This window comes from Montipora capricornis, chromosome 9 (genome assembly GCF_036669925.1).
Source record: "Montipora capricornis isolate CH-2021 chromosome 9, ASM3666992v2, whole genome shotgun sequence".
Classification (NCBI taxonomy): Eukaryota; Metazoa; Cnidaria; class Anthozoa; order Scleractinia; family Acroporidae; genus Montipora; species Montipora capricornis.
The window spans coordinates 26,488,829-26,508,828 of NC_090891.1; the positions used below are offsets into that span (position 1 = coordinate 26,488,829).

General features: G+C 39.1%; 2 protein-coding genes across 2 annotated transcripts in view; one reads left to right on the plus strand and one right to left on the minus strand.

The window, feature by feature from the left end:
- Window positions 1-3,549: 3,549 nt before the first annotated feature.
- On the minus strand, window positions 3,550-5,799 carry LOC138015586 (uncharacterized). The gene has a single exon (XM_068862667.1). It carries the CDS (start codon window positions 5,668-5,670, stop codon window positions 4,057-4,059), a length of 1,614 nt encoding a protein of 537 aa, XP_068718768.1. The 5' UTR covers window positions 5,671-5,799; the 3' UTR covers window positions 3,550-4,056.
- LOC138015585 (sorting nexin-25-like) overlaps window positions 5,744-20,000 on the plus strand; it is a 20,475-nt gene continuing 6,218 nt past the window's right edge. The window contains exons 1-14 of the mRNA XM_068862666.1: window positions 5,744-6,791; window positions 9,130-9,516; window positions 10,282-10,648; window positions 11,310-11,346; window positions 12,865-12,947; window positions 13,229-13,276; window positions 13,460-13,538; window positions 14,124-14,176; window positions 14,746-14,916; window positions 15,938-16,048; window positions 16,415-16,500; window positions 16,833-16,877; window positions 17,244-17,283; window positions 18,119-18,144. Coding sequence (XP_068718767.1) covers window positions 5,914-6,791; window positions 9,130-9,516; window positions 10,282-10,648; window positions 11,310-11,346; window positions 12,865-12,947; window positions 13,229-13,276; window positions 13,460-13,538; window positions 14,124-14,176; window positions 14,746-14,916; window positions 15,938-16,048; window positions 16,415-16,500; window positions 16,833-16,877; window positions 17,244-17,283; window positions 18,119-18,144 — 2,411 coding nt within the window. The 5' untranslated portion in view covers window positions 5,744-5,913. The remainder of the gene's footprint in view (window positions 6,792-9,129; window positions 9,517-10,281; window positions 10,649-11,309; window positions 11,347-12,864; window positions 12,948-13,228; window positions 13,277-13,459; window positions 13,539-14,123; window positions 14,177-14,745; window positions 14,917-15,937; window positions 16,049-16,414; window positions 16,501-16,832; window positions 16,878-17,243; window positions 17,284-18,118; window positions 18,145-20,000) is intronic.

Consider the following 20,000-nt stretch of genomic DNA (forward strand, 5'->3'; position numbering starts at 1 on the left):
GCGATAGCCGAGTGGATCCGCAGACTACTTTGACAATGTTATGACGAAATTCGTTGTCAATAAGAGGGTAGAAGCATGAAAAACTGACACCAATTTGCTTTTTACAATAACAAAAAGGCAGAGGGATCAAAATTAAGTCAAAACACGAGAAGAACGCGAGAAAAAAAATGCGAGAAACTTCAATCTGGTGCGAGCAATATCGCGTCATTATCTCATAAATTATAAATTTATGTGTCTGTCCGCTTATTGACAATAAAAATTAGCCAATGAGCGAGCGAGAATTTTGCCGTCATTATAAAATAGTAGTATTGACTTTTTTCCTGACATGCTTAGTTACTAGGCCTCTTTTGGCGAATTCTGCGTGCGCGATTAACCTTTTGAAGGAGTCTGGTACTCTGATTTCCCATCCGGCTTCACGTGTTCTTCACGTGGGGATTGTGTAAACTAGCACAATTGCCATACGACTCCAACATTTGGTGTCGTTATTGCGCGCCTTTATGTACAGAATCTACGTCATTTTGACCAGCATAACTTCGGAAATCAGGAACATAATTTGGGAATTCTGGTATAATTTTGGCATAATTTGGCAAAATGTCGAGCACTGCTAGTAGCATAATATGCCACTTTTAGGTGCATAATCCGCCAAGGACTATTCCCGGAAATGTTCGCCGACGAATGTTTGCCGACTCTAGCTGCAAAAGCTTTAACTGACAGAGCTTAAATTAGCACTAACTCCTGAACTCAGTAACCTTAACTGTTGGCTGAGAACCACAGGTCGAGTTTAAATGTGGCTAAAACAGAGTTAATGATAAGATTAGAGCCATGATAAGATTAGAGATTTTAATCTCTGGCTAGATCCAATTATTTAAAAACACTCAATGTGAAAAGGTTGATCACACTTAATCCCTGGGTCTTACCATGGATGATCGGCTTTCTTGGTCTAATCGTGTAGACGAAATATGCACGAAAGTTTCCTAGTATGCTGCAAGAGCCTTAAAACGCATACGGCACTTACTTTCTCAGCTAATAGTGCGATTCAAATTGATATCGCTTTAATATTACCACGTTCTGATTATTGCAGTCCAGTCTGGGACTGCTCAAGTGGCCAGTCGAGTATTAAGCTGCAAAAACTACAAAATCGCGCAGCCAGGGTAGTTACTAAATTACCCTTTGATACGAGCTCCAACCTCCTTCTAGACACTGTGAAGTGGAAGAAGCTGTCTCTTCGAGGTGAACAACAGAAAGTCCTAATTATGTATAAAACAATTCATGATCTACGACTTTTCGGTCAACGCGTTGCTGAATGTAACTTGAGAAACCTATAAGGTAAACCTCTAAAACTTACTCTGCCCAAACCAAATACTAATTATTTGAAACGAAGTTTCTGTTATAGCGAGGCCTGTTTGTGGAATAATTTTCCCCAATACTCAAGAAATGCTGACTCTATTGGCCAGTTCAAATGTATAATCACCCAACCTGACCTTTTGGATTTCCACGCGGCAATCATGTAAAACAAATCAAGTTAACTCACTCACTCACTTCTAAGTCAGCCCAGCCATCCGCTTAAGTCACGCAAGCAAGCCGAAAAGCTGAGGCAAGAACGGCTCGCTTGGGTGACTAAGGGGGTTAGCTCCACCTACTTCAAAAGCTATTTTAACATTTTTGTGAGTTTTTTGTAATTTTTCTGAGGGAAAAAAAGGTGTCCCACACTCTCAGGATAATTATGAGCAAAATTCCAGCTCATAGCTAGATAGTGAGGGAAACTCCCAGCCTGCCGACTTTGTGTCACTGTCGCAGCCAGTAAAGAACCCATTGAGAACCTCGTGAATCTAAACCGCTCGCTAAACCGGTCAAAACAAGTTTTTTTTTTGCTCAAAAAGCGGTAAGTTGAACCAGCGGTACGTTTCTCTAGAGCGAGTTCTTTGCCAGTCTCCCCCAGTTTTCGTTCTCATACAGCCAGCACTGATTGAATGCTAAAAATGCTTAACGTTTCCCAGCGAAAGAGTCTGAAAATTAACTGTATAACTTGCCAGCCAGCTGAGTTTTCACTGCCGAACAGATATTTTGCGGAACACCTTTTTTGGGTGCCCCTGCTACTTAGAAGGGACTGCTATCAGTCTCACCGCCGCAGCGTCTCAGCTACTTTGGAAACCAACTCCTCCTCGTTCGAGATATCTGAGTCAATATTCAGGCATTACAAATGACTTTATGGGTAACGATTCACGGAGAACAACGACACGCTCTAAATTCTACCTTATCTCTAGTTTCTGTTCAGGTTACCTCAATGGCATATATCAGAAATAGCAAAATCTCGCGCGTACACTTTGGAATTAATAAGTACGTAAGGCATTTCGAGTGCTTATTAATTTCGAGTTGTACAAGGCCGCAGTAAGCAATCCTATATCCCTTGACCTCAATGGTGGACTTTAATATCCCGAGAGTTGTTTGGACTGGGTAACCATGCATAGCTTGATGGACCGAGCCTTTTGTTAATGACGAAACTTAAGGCCCGTGCAAACGCTCGCAACATTGTTGGGCCCAACATGTTGCGAGCGTTTGCACACCATGTTGTGAGTTGTTGTGTGTTTTTGCGACTTGTTGGAACTTGTTGGATGAAGTTTGGAACTAGTCAAACTTCAGAGCCAACAAGTGCCAACATTTCTATTGTTTCGTGGTCATCGAAGCGTGGTCCAACAATATTGCGTTGGTTTGCACAGCACATCCAACAATGTTGCGCCGCGCAAGCGCACTACATGCCACGTATCCACACAAATACATGCGAACAAGAAATCAACATGGCGTCGGAGATGGAAAACGTCCCAGAGTCCTTTGTATTCTCATCTAAAGACCCAACATGTTGTGACTTGTTGCGAGCGTTTGCACACATCGGCTAACATCGCGCAACAAGAGACAACATTGCCCAACAATGTTGCGTGTTGTTGCAAGCGTTTGCACGGGTCTTTAGGTTTTTAGCAGAGGATTTAGTGAAGCAGTATTTCTTCTTGAAGTTACTGTATGTGTGACATTGTTACCGATAGCTATGGAGATTTCGTTTACCGGGCACTGTGTCCGCCACAGTAATGTTACCACACACAATCTCGTTCTCTGAGACTTCTCGGATTGGCCAAGGGCTTATATACGCCGACTAACTCAGGACACTGACCTGCAGTCAGCCGAGAGAAAAAAAGCGACGACGCTTGACATGCCCTCGTCGATTTTCTAGACCGGCAACAACAACAACAGCAACAACAACAACAATACTCAACCTCATAGTTACAATAAACTAATAACAATTATACAATAATTATACAATAATAAAAATAGTTCAGCAGATAATAGGGGTGCTGGCTGCCCGAAATAACCTAAAAGTTAAAAATGCCAGGCCATCAATTAAAAGAAAATATGTTAAAATCAAGCTGAATTTGGTGTCTTCAGTGTCATGTATATTACCGTACTTTAGTCACGCGGAAAGTAGACGAAATAACCATAGTAATTCGCGCTTTAACTTGTTGTAAGAAAGAAGTTGAAGTGAAGTCGGAAATGACTAAATGATACTCGAGTCCCTTTTATTTTCTTCAATCTTTCTTGGTTTCTCAGGGGACTGTTTACGTTGTTCATCGTAGCGAGGCTAGAAAACCTTATTTGCATTAAAACAGAAGAACACTTTATTTGGCGGCCACTATGAACTTGAAGAGGTCTATGCCTTTCTGTCTCTTTTTTAACTCATTCAAAAACAAGTTAATTGAAGCTCGGAGAAACGTTCGACTTCCTACCATCCCATTTACACAATTTACCTAAAATTAACAAATAATTTTAAGATATCTTTCCTTTTTGGAATACACAATATAATCTGGTCCAGGAAATCTTGGCCTTAAATTCTAGTTTTTTTTTCTTGTATCCAAGAGCTCAAAAGGTGCACAGGTGGTTTGCTCACATCTTTAACCAGCTTCTTTTGTTTTCCATCCAAGAACTATACATTATGCCATTCTTAAAATTGTCTCTAGAAGATGGTTGTAAACAACCTATCCTTTCTAAAAATGGAATTACATGGAACAATCAAAACTCCACAACTCTATCACCAAATTCTGTTCGTATGATCTTTTTACCAAACTGTTTTGTGTTCTCTAGTTCTTTCGGGACGACCTGATCCATAACCTCTAACATCTCTTTGAGTTCATCAGCTATCTTGCAGTCCAGAGTCAGAAAAGAGGTTGCAATTCCAAAGTGACCCATCCGGCCTGTTCGGCCGCATCGATGAACATAGTCTTCTATACTGTCAGGCAAATCATAGTTTACAACATGCGTTACTTCTGGAAAGTCAAGACCTCGTGAACCGACGTCAGTAGCCACCAAGACATCAACTTTGCCATCACGAAATGCGCTAACAAGCTTAAAGCGATAATCTTGTGATTTTTCTGAATGGAGACCAGATGCATGGAACTGTTCATCCTTGAGTAACCCGGCGACATAGTCCACATTCTGAATGGACGACGTAAAAACAATTACAGGCGGAAATGGAGTGCTTCGCAGGACTTGGAGCAGTTTTTCCGGTTTTTCGCAATGATACAAAAACATGACATTTTGTTGTATAGTTGGGGAAATCAGACCAGCTGGTCCTACTTGAATTGTTATGGGATTAAGCACTGCCGATCTTGCCAGTCTTTCTAAAGATTCTGGCATAGTCGCAGTCCACAATAGTGTTTGCCTGGCTCTTTCAGAGCCAGTTGCTAGGCCAACGATCTTCCTTAATTGTTCTTCCATTCCCATACCAAGCATTTTGTCAACTTCATCAATGACCAAATAGGATACACTGTCCAAATTGAGAACGCCACGTTCACACAAGTCTAGCAGTCGCCCAGGTGTTGCTATGACAATGTCAACTCCGCTCTTCAATTGCTTTACCTGCTGATGGATTGGTATGCCACCGCAAATACCAGTTGCTTGGTATCGAACGGCGACAGATGTCTCTTCTGGAAAGGTCACGTTGTATCTTTGAGGTTGGTAGCTTTGCATCCAATGCGTGCCTTGACTGTAGTTATCTCGAGAACTGTACGTGGTGTTTAGATTGTTTGAGGCAGTCATCTGAATGTCCTGGTTTTGCGTGATGCCAAAATTGTTAGTGCTGGCTAATGGTAATGGCATCTCTCTTGGGTTGGTCGACATATAGTTTAGTAATCCTGACACGTGATCCGAGACTTGCCTCATAAGCTCTCTTGTAGGAGTTAATATCAGAGCCAATGGACCCTCTTCTGGTAAACATGGATGCCTTGTTTTCAGGAACATGCACAAAGGCAGCGTGTAAGCCAGCGTTTTACCTGAACCAGTCTCCGCCAAACCAATGATGTCTCTACCGCTCATTACACAACTCAGAGCTTGCATTTGAATCGATGTCGGCCTTCTATAGTCATTATCTGCCAAGTATTGTCGAAGTTCTGGGGGTAAATTCAAATCTCTGAAACTTGTAATGGGTCTGGGGCAGTTTTCCCCTTGAATCTCGATCCCATTTTGCCACCTTATTTCATCAATTTGTTCATCAGAGAGCTGAGAGACACTTGCCTGTTCATGGTAGTACGATTTCATCAAGTTATCTTCCCTTTCAGTGCTAGCTACTTTTCTTTTAACAGTTTTTCTGAGAGGGACAAATGTGTCTCTTTCCGATTGTTCGGCCATTTTGAAACCAAAACGACCACATTTTAACAGCGGCTTGCTATAAGAAAGTACCACCGCGCACGATGAGCTGTGTACTGCCGCTGTGAACGCAGGCGCTAATCCAATGTTTTCACGAAAAGGGGAAAGTACGCTGTTTCAAATTGTGGGAATCCCTCCTTGAAAATGGCTAAAATCTTTCGTGACGGCTCACAGTGTTTGTGTTTAAGTCTTTTTATATAACCTTGAGCTGATACTATACGAAGGATGCAAGTTTACCTGGTGAGCGGTTGTGTCTTCTTGTTCGCTGTGCTGTGGCAAGTCGGCTTTCTTCAAGCTCTCTTCTCAGCCTTATGGAACTGTTTCGTTGCTGTTCTGGGGATTTTCTCCGGCATTATGCTTTACCTTCTGTCCGGAAAGCAGCGAATTCCACCGACACCAAAGCTTTCGAAGAAAGTCGAAACTGTGAGTCGTTACCTTGCCAGGTTGACTGAAACCCAAAGCCATTTGCCTTACAAGCACAAGACCCTTGTCTCTCGGCCGGTTGACAAGACCATCCAGGAGGTTTTTGATTTGTTTATTCGCGATTTTTGCCTGTCATGGTTCCGTGATTTAGGGAAAGACGAAACTGCTTTCGTTGATCTATTAACTGAAGAACTCTGGATCATTACATCGAATGTTGTTGAAAGACTCAAAGGCGTGGATACCGTGAAGTTTCTCTCCAACGATGTTGTGGAAATCCTTAGCAAGCACTTCCAGCAGCTTCGTCTCGCAGACACACGAAATTTCTCCGACAATGCACTGCCTTTCGTGCTCCATCCATGCCTCAAGAGCAGAGAAGACGAACTCAATTATTTGCGTAAGGCCTCTGAAGTTCTCCTCTACTGTCTATTGCCTCCCAAGAATTCTCGTTGTACAGCCATGCGGTATCTTCTACGTGAAATTTTAGCCTTTTCTGTTTTTCAGCCTCTCGCTGACATGATCTGCGATCCGGACTACATCAATCAAACCCTTCTTGTCCATTTGGAAGCGAAAGAAGCTCTGACAGCTCAGCATAAGCAAGGTTATGCTTATGCAGAAACATACGAAGATTTCATTAAAATGATTAATGGATCAAACTCTGTGGAAGCCTTGAAGCAAATCAGGTATTCAAGCATCAATTTGTTGCGTCACGAAATTCCTTGATTGCACTCACATGATAAGACGGCCATGGCGGTGCCAGAACAATAGAAAAATATAGGTCAAATATGCGTAATAATAGAGTCCAATTCCCAAGAGACTTTTTCACTATTGTTCTTTCCACCAACATGGCCACCGTGACATCAGGTGCAATCAAAAATATATTTACCATAGCTATTCATCATAAAGGATGCAAATACCAGAGCCATCCCCATCATTGCTCCTAATTACCTTGTTAACTCCTCAGACTCCCCCAGTTCAGGGATGGAGCTAAAATTTTGTAAAGATGGTAACATGCACTTAACAGGTAGAAGGCCCAGTTTGACACGCCTCTGGCGTGTCCCTTCCAGATTGGTCTGGGGGCATACTTCCCTGAAAATTTTGAAATTAATTTTAGACTCTCATAAATGCATTTTCCTCGATTTTAGGACGTAAATTCAAGGCCATTCGTGATGTTTCCACACAATTTCTTGTTGCCTTTTTAATGAAAAAATGTCTCTTTGTTTGAACATGTGCCCTTTGTGTCTCGTGCCAATTCTGCCGTAGTAATAGCGCTTTCTTTGAATTTTCACTGGGCCCGCCAGAGTTTGATGAAGTAGCTTCAGCAGAGTTGAAGAATTTCTTTATACCAAGTATCTCAGAATCACTTTTTCTCCTACTTGTCACCGACATTTTAGCTTATACGACACGGTCAAAAAATACATGAACTGCGGGTTTACATTATTTGACGTACATGAAGTAGAAATACCGCTAGCCAATAAGCTTTTTACCAAACACATGAGATCTTGGATCACGTTTTACGTACCCTTGTAATGAATCAACCTTTGGGACATTTCTACAACCGGCCTCTGTCAGTACTGTTTGAGTGTGTAGTACATTTCATTTTTCGTAAATTATAAAATAGATGACAAATCCCAAAAACTCAAATTAGTTACTTGATCACCCAGAAATTTATTGGGAATAGCCAGCGATTTTTTCCGGCTTCTGGGTTCTATCTACATCCCTGCCCAGTTGACGGGTAAAATCATCTGGTGTTAGACAGAGTAAAATCTGTTGATTATACTACCAGGAGTCAATGTGTAAATTATTCCTTTTTCAGAAATACACTTCATGAACAGAGTACTCATGCTCAGCATACTGTACACGTACAGTAGAACCTGTTTTTTTGATAAATTCCCAAGGGAAGTGAGATTTGAAGGAGTTTTGAATGACAGTGGTCAATTTTCTGGGCCTGTTGGGAGTCAACAGGGAACTGCTCAAGATAAAAGGACATTTAAGATACATGTAGGTTTGATATGACAGGGAATATGATCAAGCCTTGATTATCCCAACTCAAAAGGGACCAGGGAAAAGAGTCCAAAGCACAAGGGGTCTTGACTTGTTGTGATTCAATTTTTTCCTTGGTAGAAAATTTTTCAAACCAGTTCAATTTTGATTTTCATTATTGTAATCTGAAAGAAAGGAACAATCAACATTGAAATAGTTTAAACTACATTAATTTGACAAGGGGTGCAATCATCCAATGGGTTTATTTAGCGCCAGGCAGTAGTCAAATTGACCAGCTGTTGACATGACTTTGTGTTGTTGTTTTCATTATCCCGGCTTACTTTCTTTTGCTAAACATGAAAAACTGCCCATATGAGAAACTCTGATGACCTCCTAAAACCTTAACCCATTGACACATGGACCACCCCCACTGAAGAGTAAAATCGTCTGGCATTAGCCAGTCCCTCTCCAAGGGGTCAATAGGGAGCTTAAGATTTTACGACGGCGACAGCAACAACAACTGCGCAAAACAATGATATCACTGACTGGTTAAAAGGGCATAAATAATCGTGCTGCACTTGCAGCACGGATTTTAGGACAGATTCTTACGGTACTCTGCATAAGGACGACGTGAAATTACCAAATTTGAGGTTTTAACGACAACGTGAGCATGCAGCAGAGAATCTTTCATTCTCTATATTGACTTTGTACCTGCTCGTATTAATTATTTTTACGATACTTCACCCAAATTGTAAGAAGTGAACGAGATAGAACAACCACGAAAGAATTATGATAAGACAAAGTGATATTTGGAGGTGATGTTTTTGTTAAAGTCGCCGTCGTAGGTCTTAAGGTACCTAATGGGTTAATGAAACCACTGTGAAAGCAATCCTAGCTTCACTCGTGTTGTGAAAGGTTTGTATTTTATTTAAAAAGCTGCTATCAACTTATGTTTTCCTTTTTCTCTTTTTTTCTAATCCTCAAATTTTTGTTAATACAAATATTTTTTTATTATTTCTAATTAATTTTTTTTAAAAGGTATCACATAATTGCAGAAATTATGCAGGCTACCACCATTAATAATTTAAAAGGAATTGACCAGTTTGGACAGGATGACAAACAAGGCAAAGCAGTCAAGAAGGATGCCCGGCTAAGAGCTCGCAATCTCAAACGCTACATCAACCAATGTACTGTTGCCAAATCCCAGTGTGAACGACGCATCAAACTTCTCGGTGGTCCAGATTACACCAACCATGGGGCTGCAGAAATGAAGCAAGCCAGGCAAGAGAAGCTCAAGTCATCTCAAAAATCTGGCAAAACTAAGTCCAAAGTACTGAGTTTTAATGAAGTCATGGAGAATAGCTTGGCCAGGAGTTTCTTCATGTTGTTTCTGCAGAATAAAACCGGGAGCAAAAATATGCTTAGGTGAGAGATTATAAAATAATTATTAGGGAATTACCAGTAACAGCCAAATCATTGAGTAGGGTTTGGATTCCTTTGATACACAGGAGCTTCCACCCTTGGCAGCCAGTCCCTACTTGTAGGTGAGACCTCTGCAATGGCTATAAGCAAGTCCTGGCAACCCAGCTATGATTGTGATCTTAAGTCAAAGTGATTTTACAGCTGGAGGTTGATTTGTAATTTCTTTGTCTTTATTTTTGATAATGAATACCAGACACAATCATGAAATCATTTCTCCTGAAAGCAAGTTCAACCAACCGGTAACAACTACATTAAATCAAGCAAGGCTGTTACCCAGTTCCAGGTTGGTGGCATCAGGGAGGTGTTCTGGGACAGAGAAGTACAATCATGTATATAGGTATACAGGTTGTGCCTCTGGAGTAGCCACCACCTTCATGTAAGGCATCATTGTGCTGAACCAGAGACAATGCAAAAGGAACAAGGATAATCAGGGATGTAGCTAAGAATATTCATGTGGTTGAAGGTTCTATTGAGGCGGTAAGTTCGTGCTCCAGGTCAGAGATGGCAAATCCTGGTACCGCAGTGTACATGTATTTACAGCTGACTAGATGTACATGTACAGTGTACTGTGACCTTTTGTTTCTCACTGGCTAACAAGGAGAAATGCAAGTGTAGCCACGATGAGGCCTCTTGTTGCTTGGTGCCACAAGAGGGGTGGTTTCCATAGTCCTGATTTACCATAATGACATTCTGCTATGTTTTTCGTAGTTTCTGGATGGCAGTTGAGAATCTCAAGCTGGTCAAACACACCGAGCTAGACAAGAGTGCGCAAGAAATTTATCAAGTCTATGTTGCACCATCTTCAGACAAATCTGTTAAGTTGGACACTACACTCATCCGAGGAATGGAACAGTATTTGAATGGAACACATGGCCTACAAGCTTTCTTTGATGCACAGAAAAAGGTCTTCAACAGCTTGGAGGAGAAATTTTATCGCAAGTTTGTGTTGAGTGGTGAATATTCCATGTTTGTTTGCCAGTCTGAGGCAGAAATGGATGATTTGCGTGCTCAAAACAGAGATGATGACGATATGGAATTCAACTGGAATGAGGATGCAGATACCACAGATGATGATGTAATATGCCATTAGTTTTTTTAAGATGATATCATCATCATCATCATCATCATCAGTAGTCCGATTTTATAACTCGGCCATTTGGCCCCAGTTGTTCAAAAGGTGGATAGCGCTATCCACTGGATAAATCACTATCCATTGGATAGCGCAATTGGTTTCGCTATGACTTATCCAATGGATAGTGATTTATCCGGCAGATAGCACTATCCATCGTTTGAACAACTGGGCCCTGGTCTGCGGTTTGATGATGATGATGATGTTAAAGTTGATGATCACTTTGTCAAATCAATTTACTAGTGATGCACCAATAGGGCATATGATTCAAAAAGAAAAGAAATTTATTTTTTTGAGTAGAGAGGAATACCAGAGAACCCAGATAAAACCTCCTAGAGAAAAGGCAACTAGTAAAATTATCCTTTGGAAATCCTATTGGGAACATGATGCTGACAACATTTGTGAAAGGCGACTGTTCTTTCAAGTGAGCCATTGTTGCCTCTTGATAAATTAAAAAAACCCTGATGTTAGGAAGTTAGATCTGGTGGATGGAGGCTTGCTTCACTGACACATTTATTCAGTGGCAATGTGAAGCAGATAATCAATGTACCTTTTTATGGTTTATTAATGTGGAGTTTATGACAATAATTCTTAACTTGACTTGCAGAAAGAGGGGGATGAAAGTGATGGAACTCCGAAGTTAGGTTAGATGAATTTAATGCATCGAGCTGTACATTCTACACAACAAAGTGCTGGGCTTCTGATAGGATGCAGAGAAGAATTTCAGAAAAATTCATCCATGTTATGAGGAAAATATTCTGGATTTTGTGGAAATTTCGACAAAAATCTTAATTTATTTAATTAATAATAATTAAGCCTCTCCAGTGCATTGGACATCAACCTACTGTACATTGTAGCAGCTTGAACAAAAATAATAAGTGGCTTTTGACCATGTGAATACAACCTAGGGTACTTGTCTGGCTATATCATTATAATTTTGCTGTTATATTAACTGCCAAGCGGCGATCCTTTTTCTTCTATACGGGTACCTCTCTGATAAAAAAATCATCCTTATTATGACAGCAAATCGACCATCCAGTTTTCTTGTTTATTAAGTACATGTATCAAATGCAGTTTCTTTTCTGAAAGCACTTTATTTGCTGATTTGTAAAAATATCATTTTACTTTATGCTTCTCCTCCAATAGAAAAAATTAATTGCCCATTGGTCCACTAGAAAACCATTGTACAGTAAGAACAAAGCTAGTGTCCAGGCCTAGTGGGAAGTGCCAAAAGATGCATTGAATGCATGGAAAGTTAAAAACCACCTGCAAACTTATTTTGTTCATGTTGAGGAAAGTAGTGTTTTTAAAATAGTCAATGGAGTTTATGCTTGTTAAGATGGTAAGCAGCTACATGTACTTTCTCACTGATATCAAGCATGCATCGGTAAGATGTTGTAAAGACTTTTAAAAACAAATTGAGGTAAAAATTATCGGGAAAAATGCGCCGTGTGTAACCAACATAACCTGCATCACACAGGTCACATTTAAATAGATAAACAAGGGATTAAATGTGACCTGTGTGATGCAGGTTATGTTGGTTACACACGGCGGCATTTGTATTAACGCGTTGATGAGCACAAGAATGTGTCTTCCTCCATTGGAAAGCATTTCCGTGTGGAACATTCCTATGTGCCCAATGACCTTATGAGGAATTTTACCATCTTAAAAAGGTGCAAGAGCAAGTTTGACTGTCTCATTTATGAAATGTTTTTAATTAATGAACTGAGACCAAGCCTCAATGTACAGTCAGACTCAATTCATGCGAAAGAGTTTTATTCCTTTTTTATTCTTGCGTGTTTTTAACACCCCCTTTTGTACATTCTCATACTTTACATACTTTTACTTCTTAGCTTTATATTTATATGTATGCAAAATTTTATCTTCACTTTTAAGCTTGATAATGACCAAAGTTCGGTCAAAACATCGAACATTTTTCCCGATAATTTTTACCTCAAGATGTTGTAATATTTCTATGCGGATCTTCTTGATAGCATCCTGTCAGATGCCATGTGAATGGAAATGTAATCACCTTTTTCTGTTCTTTTGGATCAGTGAACCATGCCAGTAATTCTAGGAAGAATTTGAGGAAATTGTAAGGTGCATGTACCCAACGCGAGTATTATTTTTGTCAATTGAATGAGTAGCATGTTATTCATTAGGAAAGAAACCAAGCTCAGTCGAGGAGAGAAGTGATGCTATTGTGAATAAACTGGAGATTCTGGATAAAAAACTTGCTTCAAAGGTAATAAAAGTTTTTTTTTTCAGTTGACCCTTGAACCACCATGTTTGGTTTTGGGGGAGGGGGGGAGGAATATGGTCACCTCGATAAGCGTTAAACTTGAGCCCATGCCTTGGCGCACATGGAGGAGTGGACGTTCATACAGTCGTACAGTGACCAAAACCCAATTTTCTCGAACAGATGGGTTACCATAGTTGTTTTCTTAATGAACCCATGGTCTCTGCGCACTGCAGAGCTCTGCTATTATTAATTTAATAATCATGTGTATTTTGTGCTTTCCACAGACACAACAACTCGAAGTTGTTAGGAGAAGTTATGGAGCTGAAGTTCAGGTGGTATATTATACTAACTACAATAGCCTATGTACAAAAGAAATCATCACTATCAGTCTTATCTTCAGTGATTTTCTTTGTCCATTACGGTATACATGTAATTCCTCAGTACAGAGGAAAAACAAAATTATTTTATGCAACAATAATTGAAGATTTTGCTCTAATGGATTTTTTTTTTTGTAGGAAATGGAACAGTTAGAGCAGGAAATTGAGAAAGTGAAAACTGAGCGAATGCAACTAGAATTTCATGTGGAAAGAACAGGTAAAGTGTCGACCCCTTGCATGTTCTTCCAATTTCTAAAGCCAGACGATCGATGGGGGGGGTAGTTCAGTACTCAATGGGCCAAAGGAAAATAAAACATCAAACATGTCCCTCTGCATGTTGACGGCATGTCGACATGTGTATTTCAATGGTGAGGGGTGAAGATGGTGGCAGTAGCGGGTCAAGGGTACAATTATAGCTGAAACAACCCAAACCTTTACAAAAATACTAACCTTAGGCCTGAACAATAATATTATGCTTCAGATAATGTTTAGGCATTTTTGGTTAGCATTTTTGTAATGTTTTGGGTTGTTTCAGTTTTCACACCCCGTCACCCCTCACCCCCAAAATACAGTAGTCACTCCACCCTGTGATCATAGATCTAAGGTACATGTAGAAAGCCAAAATACTGTCAAACCCAAAACCCTTAGTACATGAAAGGGACATCAAGCATCTAAAACTGTGGTGAAAGTCTGCTTCAATTTCGCATTTCGTGATTGATGTATTATTGCCTGGTACAAATTAATGTTAATTATTTCCTTTTTTTCCCTTTTTCTGATCTTATTTTGTTGTTGTTGTTTCAAGATCAATGGTGCAAAAATTTGGGAAAATGGAATGTAGAGATTCCCAGTGTAGAGGTATGATATGACATTTTGTTGGCTATCGTCATTAATATTATTATTATTATTATTTATTATTTATTTATTTTTTTTGACGTTTTAGCATTTTGAACAAGTATTATGATGATGATGATAATGATTATTATTATTATTTTCATTATCATCATCATTTAGTTTGCTTTGGTCTCTTTTTTGTGGTCCTGCTGGCCTAAAATTATTAATAATTGTAATAGTAATAGTAATAATAATAATAATAATAATAATAATAATAATAATAATACATGGCTTATATAGCGCAATGCTTCTCAAAGATCCAGCGGCGCTTTACAATAATGGTGCTATAAATATAAATTAATTCAATTGGATAATGGAATGAAACTTAGTCTAGTAAAAGTCAATGAAAGCGAAAACTACAAATTCCTAATTAAAGAGATGGATTTTTAGTTTAGACTTTGTTTTTAGGTGTTCCACTAGCCTAATATTGTCTGGCAGGGTGTTCCACAGTCAAGGAGCCCTGTGTGAGAGCGCTGTATATCCATACATTTTAAGATCAACTCAATTTTATATTATTTTTTGTCTCATGTCAGTGGAACCCAGATGGTGAAAGATCAGCCCCAGTGTTTGCAGTTGTGGTTCACAGTACAGCAGAGAGTAAGGGGGCAAAAACGACAGACGGGGATGTGGCTAACAATTCTGAAGGCTGGGTTGTCACCCGCAAGTTCAAAGATTTTGAGACTCTTCATATCAAGCTGAAAGAGGTACTTCATCATTGTCTATTAAATTATTAATTATGATTTTTTTTTTTAAATAAAGCTTTGGGTGCTGACGAAAGTCACTACCAACTTTGTGTCTTTGTTATGGTTCTATATGCAGGATTTGTGTAATATCATTGTGTTTGTTAGGTCCCCTGGGACCAATTTTCGGTTTTTCATAGTCTTCCCCATGGCCCGCTCGTTTTAATACCTCGTGCATTCACTCAGAGTTTTCGCTTAACCGTAAGCTATCTATTGGAAGGTTCTTGCCGGTTTGGAGTACTTACCACTTGTGTAAGTTTTTGCCTTTCTTTACTGTATTGTTTTTCTTTATCTCTTATTTTATCCAAGGATTCCCCTTTTTACCTACCTCATTTGTACCTTTTTTTGCCATGTAGTTTTCACCCAACAGTACCATGTTATTGTGCCTTGGTTGACACTTCCCCCCAAACTCGACAGTAGGCTGAGTTAGCAACAGAACGGGAATGTCAGTGGCGACGGCACGCGCAGAAAAAACACCAATGAGAATTCAGAATAGAATAGACTTCCACTCTTTTCTTTTCTATTCTAAATTCTCCTTGGTAGTTTTGCTGCGCGCAACATCGCCACTGATGTTCCCGTTCTGTTGCTAAATCAGCCTAGTCTTGGCTACTGAAGGAAGTGTACTGTTAGTATCTCAAGAGCAAATACATGATAAAGGTTATAGAGACAATACAGAAGTTCCTATGGAAACACAGTATTGGTCAGAGTTACATGTATTTGGGAAATTTGGCACTGTGGACTGGTGTATTTTAGCATTGATTTTCTTGTTAACTTGCTTGCTTTTAGTCTCTTCCATTCTAGGGGTTAGTTTACAATCCATGCTACAGCTGTATACAGTGTATGATGATCCCCTTTCCACTGAGGAAAATAAACTGATTTCTCTCCTTGTCTGTCGCAACTCTTACAGCACCTACCATTATTGACCCGCATAAAAATTAAGATTAAATATAATTAAACGTATTGTTTAGGTGTTTACTTTTTGCAGTGTTGCGCTTGGTTGACTCGTGAACTGCCCGTGCCATCAAAAAAGTGGTACAAGTCAATTGACAATGATTTCCTTGAAAGATCACGAAAGGCTTTAGAAGAATATCTACAGGTAACAATCATTAATTGGTACATGACTTTGTATAACTACATAATTATGCGTTAACATAAATTAACAGCATAATGTTGTTACAGTATATTATAAGAGGAGGAGTCAATAATATTGCAAATAGCTGTTTTAATAATCCTCATAGTTCACATGTAAATATGTACAGGTAGGAGATAACAAAAGATAGTGCCCTTGTGATTTTCTAAAAATAGAGGAGAATGTTCAGCCTTTGGCACCCAGTCTGCAGTCTGTATGATTACTAATTTTTCTTACAATTAATAAATAAATTTACATGTATGTAGTCTATATCTGGGCATTTTTCTATTATAGTATCGTAATTATTATAATTATTGATTTCTTTCTTGTCAGACATTGCTTGTAGATGAAAAGCTGCGCTTGAGTGAAGAGCTGTATTCGTTTCTTAGTCCAAGTCCTGAGCATCTGAAGAAGCAAAGGTACATGTTATTGTAGATAATGATTTGTGTATTAAAGATCTATGGTGGTGTTTTCAAAATTATTTATGAAGTATCAAATAATATCTATTTGAATGCTGTAAAAAATTAAAAAATGCAAAAAAAGTACTTGTGTCAAGAATTTGTCACCCACTGGACACCAATTTACAGTGTATGTGTCAAGGGTGTTCTCCAGACAGTGCAATCACAATGCTGTCACACTAAACATAATACTGCTGGCAATGTTGGCTTCCTTGCGTAATGTGCTGTTATCCACAAATGGTTGAGTGCCTTGCTAGGTAACAGCTTTCTATTAATTTTTTCTTTGATTTTAGTGAACCAACCAAGAAAGGGTTTTCTCTCTTGTCGGTCTTAAAAAGGTAAGGGAAAAAAATGCCCTGGAATGATATTTTTTTTTGTAGACTTATTCTACCGATTAATTATTTTTGTGCTTTTTGTTTTAATTGTGACCTGGGGCCCATTTTTCAAAAGTCCTAAAAACTTTTCAAGCCTGAAAAGCCATTTGTGAACTTGCCAACTGCCTCTTGTGGAAAGCTGATCTTTTAACATGTGTTCAAGGTAACAAAAAGCATGGCGACTATTGAGTTTGATGACTTAAATCCTCTTCTTCCTTGAGATACATGTACAGAGGGAACTGTGACACCCGGCAATGGCCCGTAAACGTTTGGGACTTTCAAGAATCAGGTCCCTGTTTTTTGACATTCAGTATTTTTCTACCATTTAAGCTTGCCGTTTGACATCATTTCTGCTGAAGAGGCTGATGAGGTATGGAACATCAATCATTAATCTTTTCTTTCATATTTTTAAAAAGCGACAAGTTCAAGTTTCAAGTTTCAAGTTCAAGTTTATTCAAGCTTATTTACTACTAGTTAATGACACGTATATTACAAAGTTTGGAATATGAAACATATGATGTACCACTACTCGCAGTTAGCTACAGCTATTCGAGGCGAGCAGTGGTTTGACGCATAAAATTAAGTATTATTTGACAATGCACATTTTGGTCAAGGTTTCAGCAACGTTTTAACTAAAAAAACTGATCAGAGTGAAGAGCTTCGAAATAAGCGTCTTGTCTGCTACGCACACATGCGCATATGCGACAAAACCTTTGAGTTTATAAAACATGTTTCGACAGAAACTTCTGCTGTACTCAGTTAGTTAAAATACAAAGCAATGGAAGCTGAATTTATAATAGTTAAAATTAATAGAAAATGCTAATGTGAAAAATAGTAACAATGGGATGAAGCCAGTAAAATCGTGAAATTTCAATGAAAAGGTTCTAAAAACAACACAATGTATTTAGGATGATTTCAGAGGATGCATTAAGTGGAAAGGTGTGTTGAGATGATAGGATCTTTAACCCCTTAGGAGATACCCGTTGATGAGTAACAAGTCATGGTCAAGCATTAGATAGGGTAAAAATAATCTGTAAGTGCAGGTCTTTAATGGGACAGAAAAGGTTAATGGCATTGAACCGTAGTCTTAAACAGGGTAGTCATGATGATACATGCACAATTTTATGGGTCTGCATAATTGTGGATTTGCTAAGCTGCGTTTACAAAGCATAATGCATCAATAATTTTTTAAATATTTTTCTCAGGAAACAGGGCTCGATCAGGATGACAGGTACAGTACTGTAATTACTCAGAAATATTGACAAAAACAACTGCATAAATAATTGTCACAATGGGCAGAGAATGTGTTCCTGGCATTGTTCTGACAAAGAACTTTCACTCCCATGTCTGGTAATTCCCTGGCATTTGGAAAATTCTCCAGTGAGTTATGTGTAAATGTTTGCTTTGATTTTCTCTTGAATGGTGTCACAAGAAAAGCTAAGGGATTAGAGGAAGGAAAATCTGTTGGATTCCTAGAAGTGCACTTTTCATATTACTCTGTTTTCAGTAAACTCTCTAGGACATTTATGGAAGCTAAGAAAATGCCCATGACCAAGCCTGTCCTGCATACCTAGTGTTTCTCCTGGGAACAGGATTTTTGATCTTTTTGTTGCATGGAAAATGGGGGAGGATGGGGGGGGGGACAGTTTCATTTTTGGTCCATGGAAACGCTTGCTATGCAGGCTACAACAATTCATAACTCCTTGTGCCAGGCATCCAAGTGCTCACTACACTGACAGTGAAAATAGGGAGTAGAAGGGGGAAACAAGCCAACTGAATGCAAGATGATATTAATTTTGTCATGAGCTCGCCAGAAGATGGCTCATGACAAATGCTGCTGATTGCTACAGCTCTTTTTTTTGTTTCTTTCAAAATCGACCCCAATCAATTACATCTGGCTGGGTTTGCAGTGCTCCGAGATCACACATGGATCATATGGCGGCAGCTCTGGGCGTCTTCACGTGCATTCGGGCCGATCCCGTTGAGCCGGTTGATCATGAAAAGCCCTTGTAGGGAGCGGTCAACTAAGTGCACATATGCATAAATGTACATTTTTTGATTAACCAGGTGCAAGTCCAGACACTGCTGGTCTTCATTAAATACATGTAGCATTTATCTGCAAATAAAATGTTCCAATTAAAATAATGCAATGGATTTAATAAAGTTAACAGCCATTTTTTTTCAACCTACAATCCTAGATGAATTACATTTGGACGCTCCTCTACTTGCATGACTCTCTTTTAGCTGCCATCTCATAACTTTGCCCCCCATTCCCTCCAGTCAATGTGGACCCCAACTAAGCTGATGAAACTCATCATCACGGGTCTTTGAACATTCTTGAAACTTATTTCATTTTCATGTGCAACACACATATACAAAAATTTGGTTTTATCAACGGAGTTGATAATGTAAATTGGCCACCGTACAGAGATTCTGTATAGCCTGTTTTAGATAAGTGCTTGCATGTTTCGATCAAAGGGACTAGCTGTCACTCAAAATGATGTTACAGTAATTCATGACACCCAAAATGCCCAAAAAGTAGAATGAAACATTGCAAAAATCACTTAAAACTGTTGAAAAACCTTAAAATTAATAAATACAGCAAAAGGAAATAGAGGTATGGATGGACACAAATGGACAAGATTGAAACAGATTGCATTTGGGTAATCTTGAAAAAAGGTTGGCCCAACATAATATTTTAGTGGTTTCTACCAGAAAGTTCCTCCACTAATTCACCAGGTTTCGATGACTCAAAACATTGAGAAGGACGGACTATTTACAGATGCCGTGAACCGGCAATATTGAGTGATTCCTGTCCTGATGGATCTGGAAAGATTCGATGGGCTAAAACACTGATTGAATGAATGAAGTTTATGGCAAATTGCGTGGATAAGGGTCGGTTTTTCTCAGAAGTGTCTTATTTGTGATGTAACGATAATTTTATCAGTGAAGGAATTCCACATTACCATTTGGAAGTTTTAAACTCATGATTAATTAAAGATTTCCCCTCTTAAAACACCATAAATAATAACTTGACATAGCCCCGTTAATTTGTCAAGGGTTGTGGATTTTAAATTTATGGAGTGA

Excerpts from the sequence above, each read along its gene's own strand:
- LOC138015586 (XM_068862667.1), bottom strand. The coding sequence starts at position 5,670 with ATGGCCGAACAATCGGAAAGAGACACATTTGTCCCTCTCAGAAAAACT.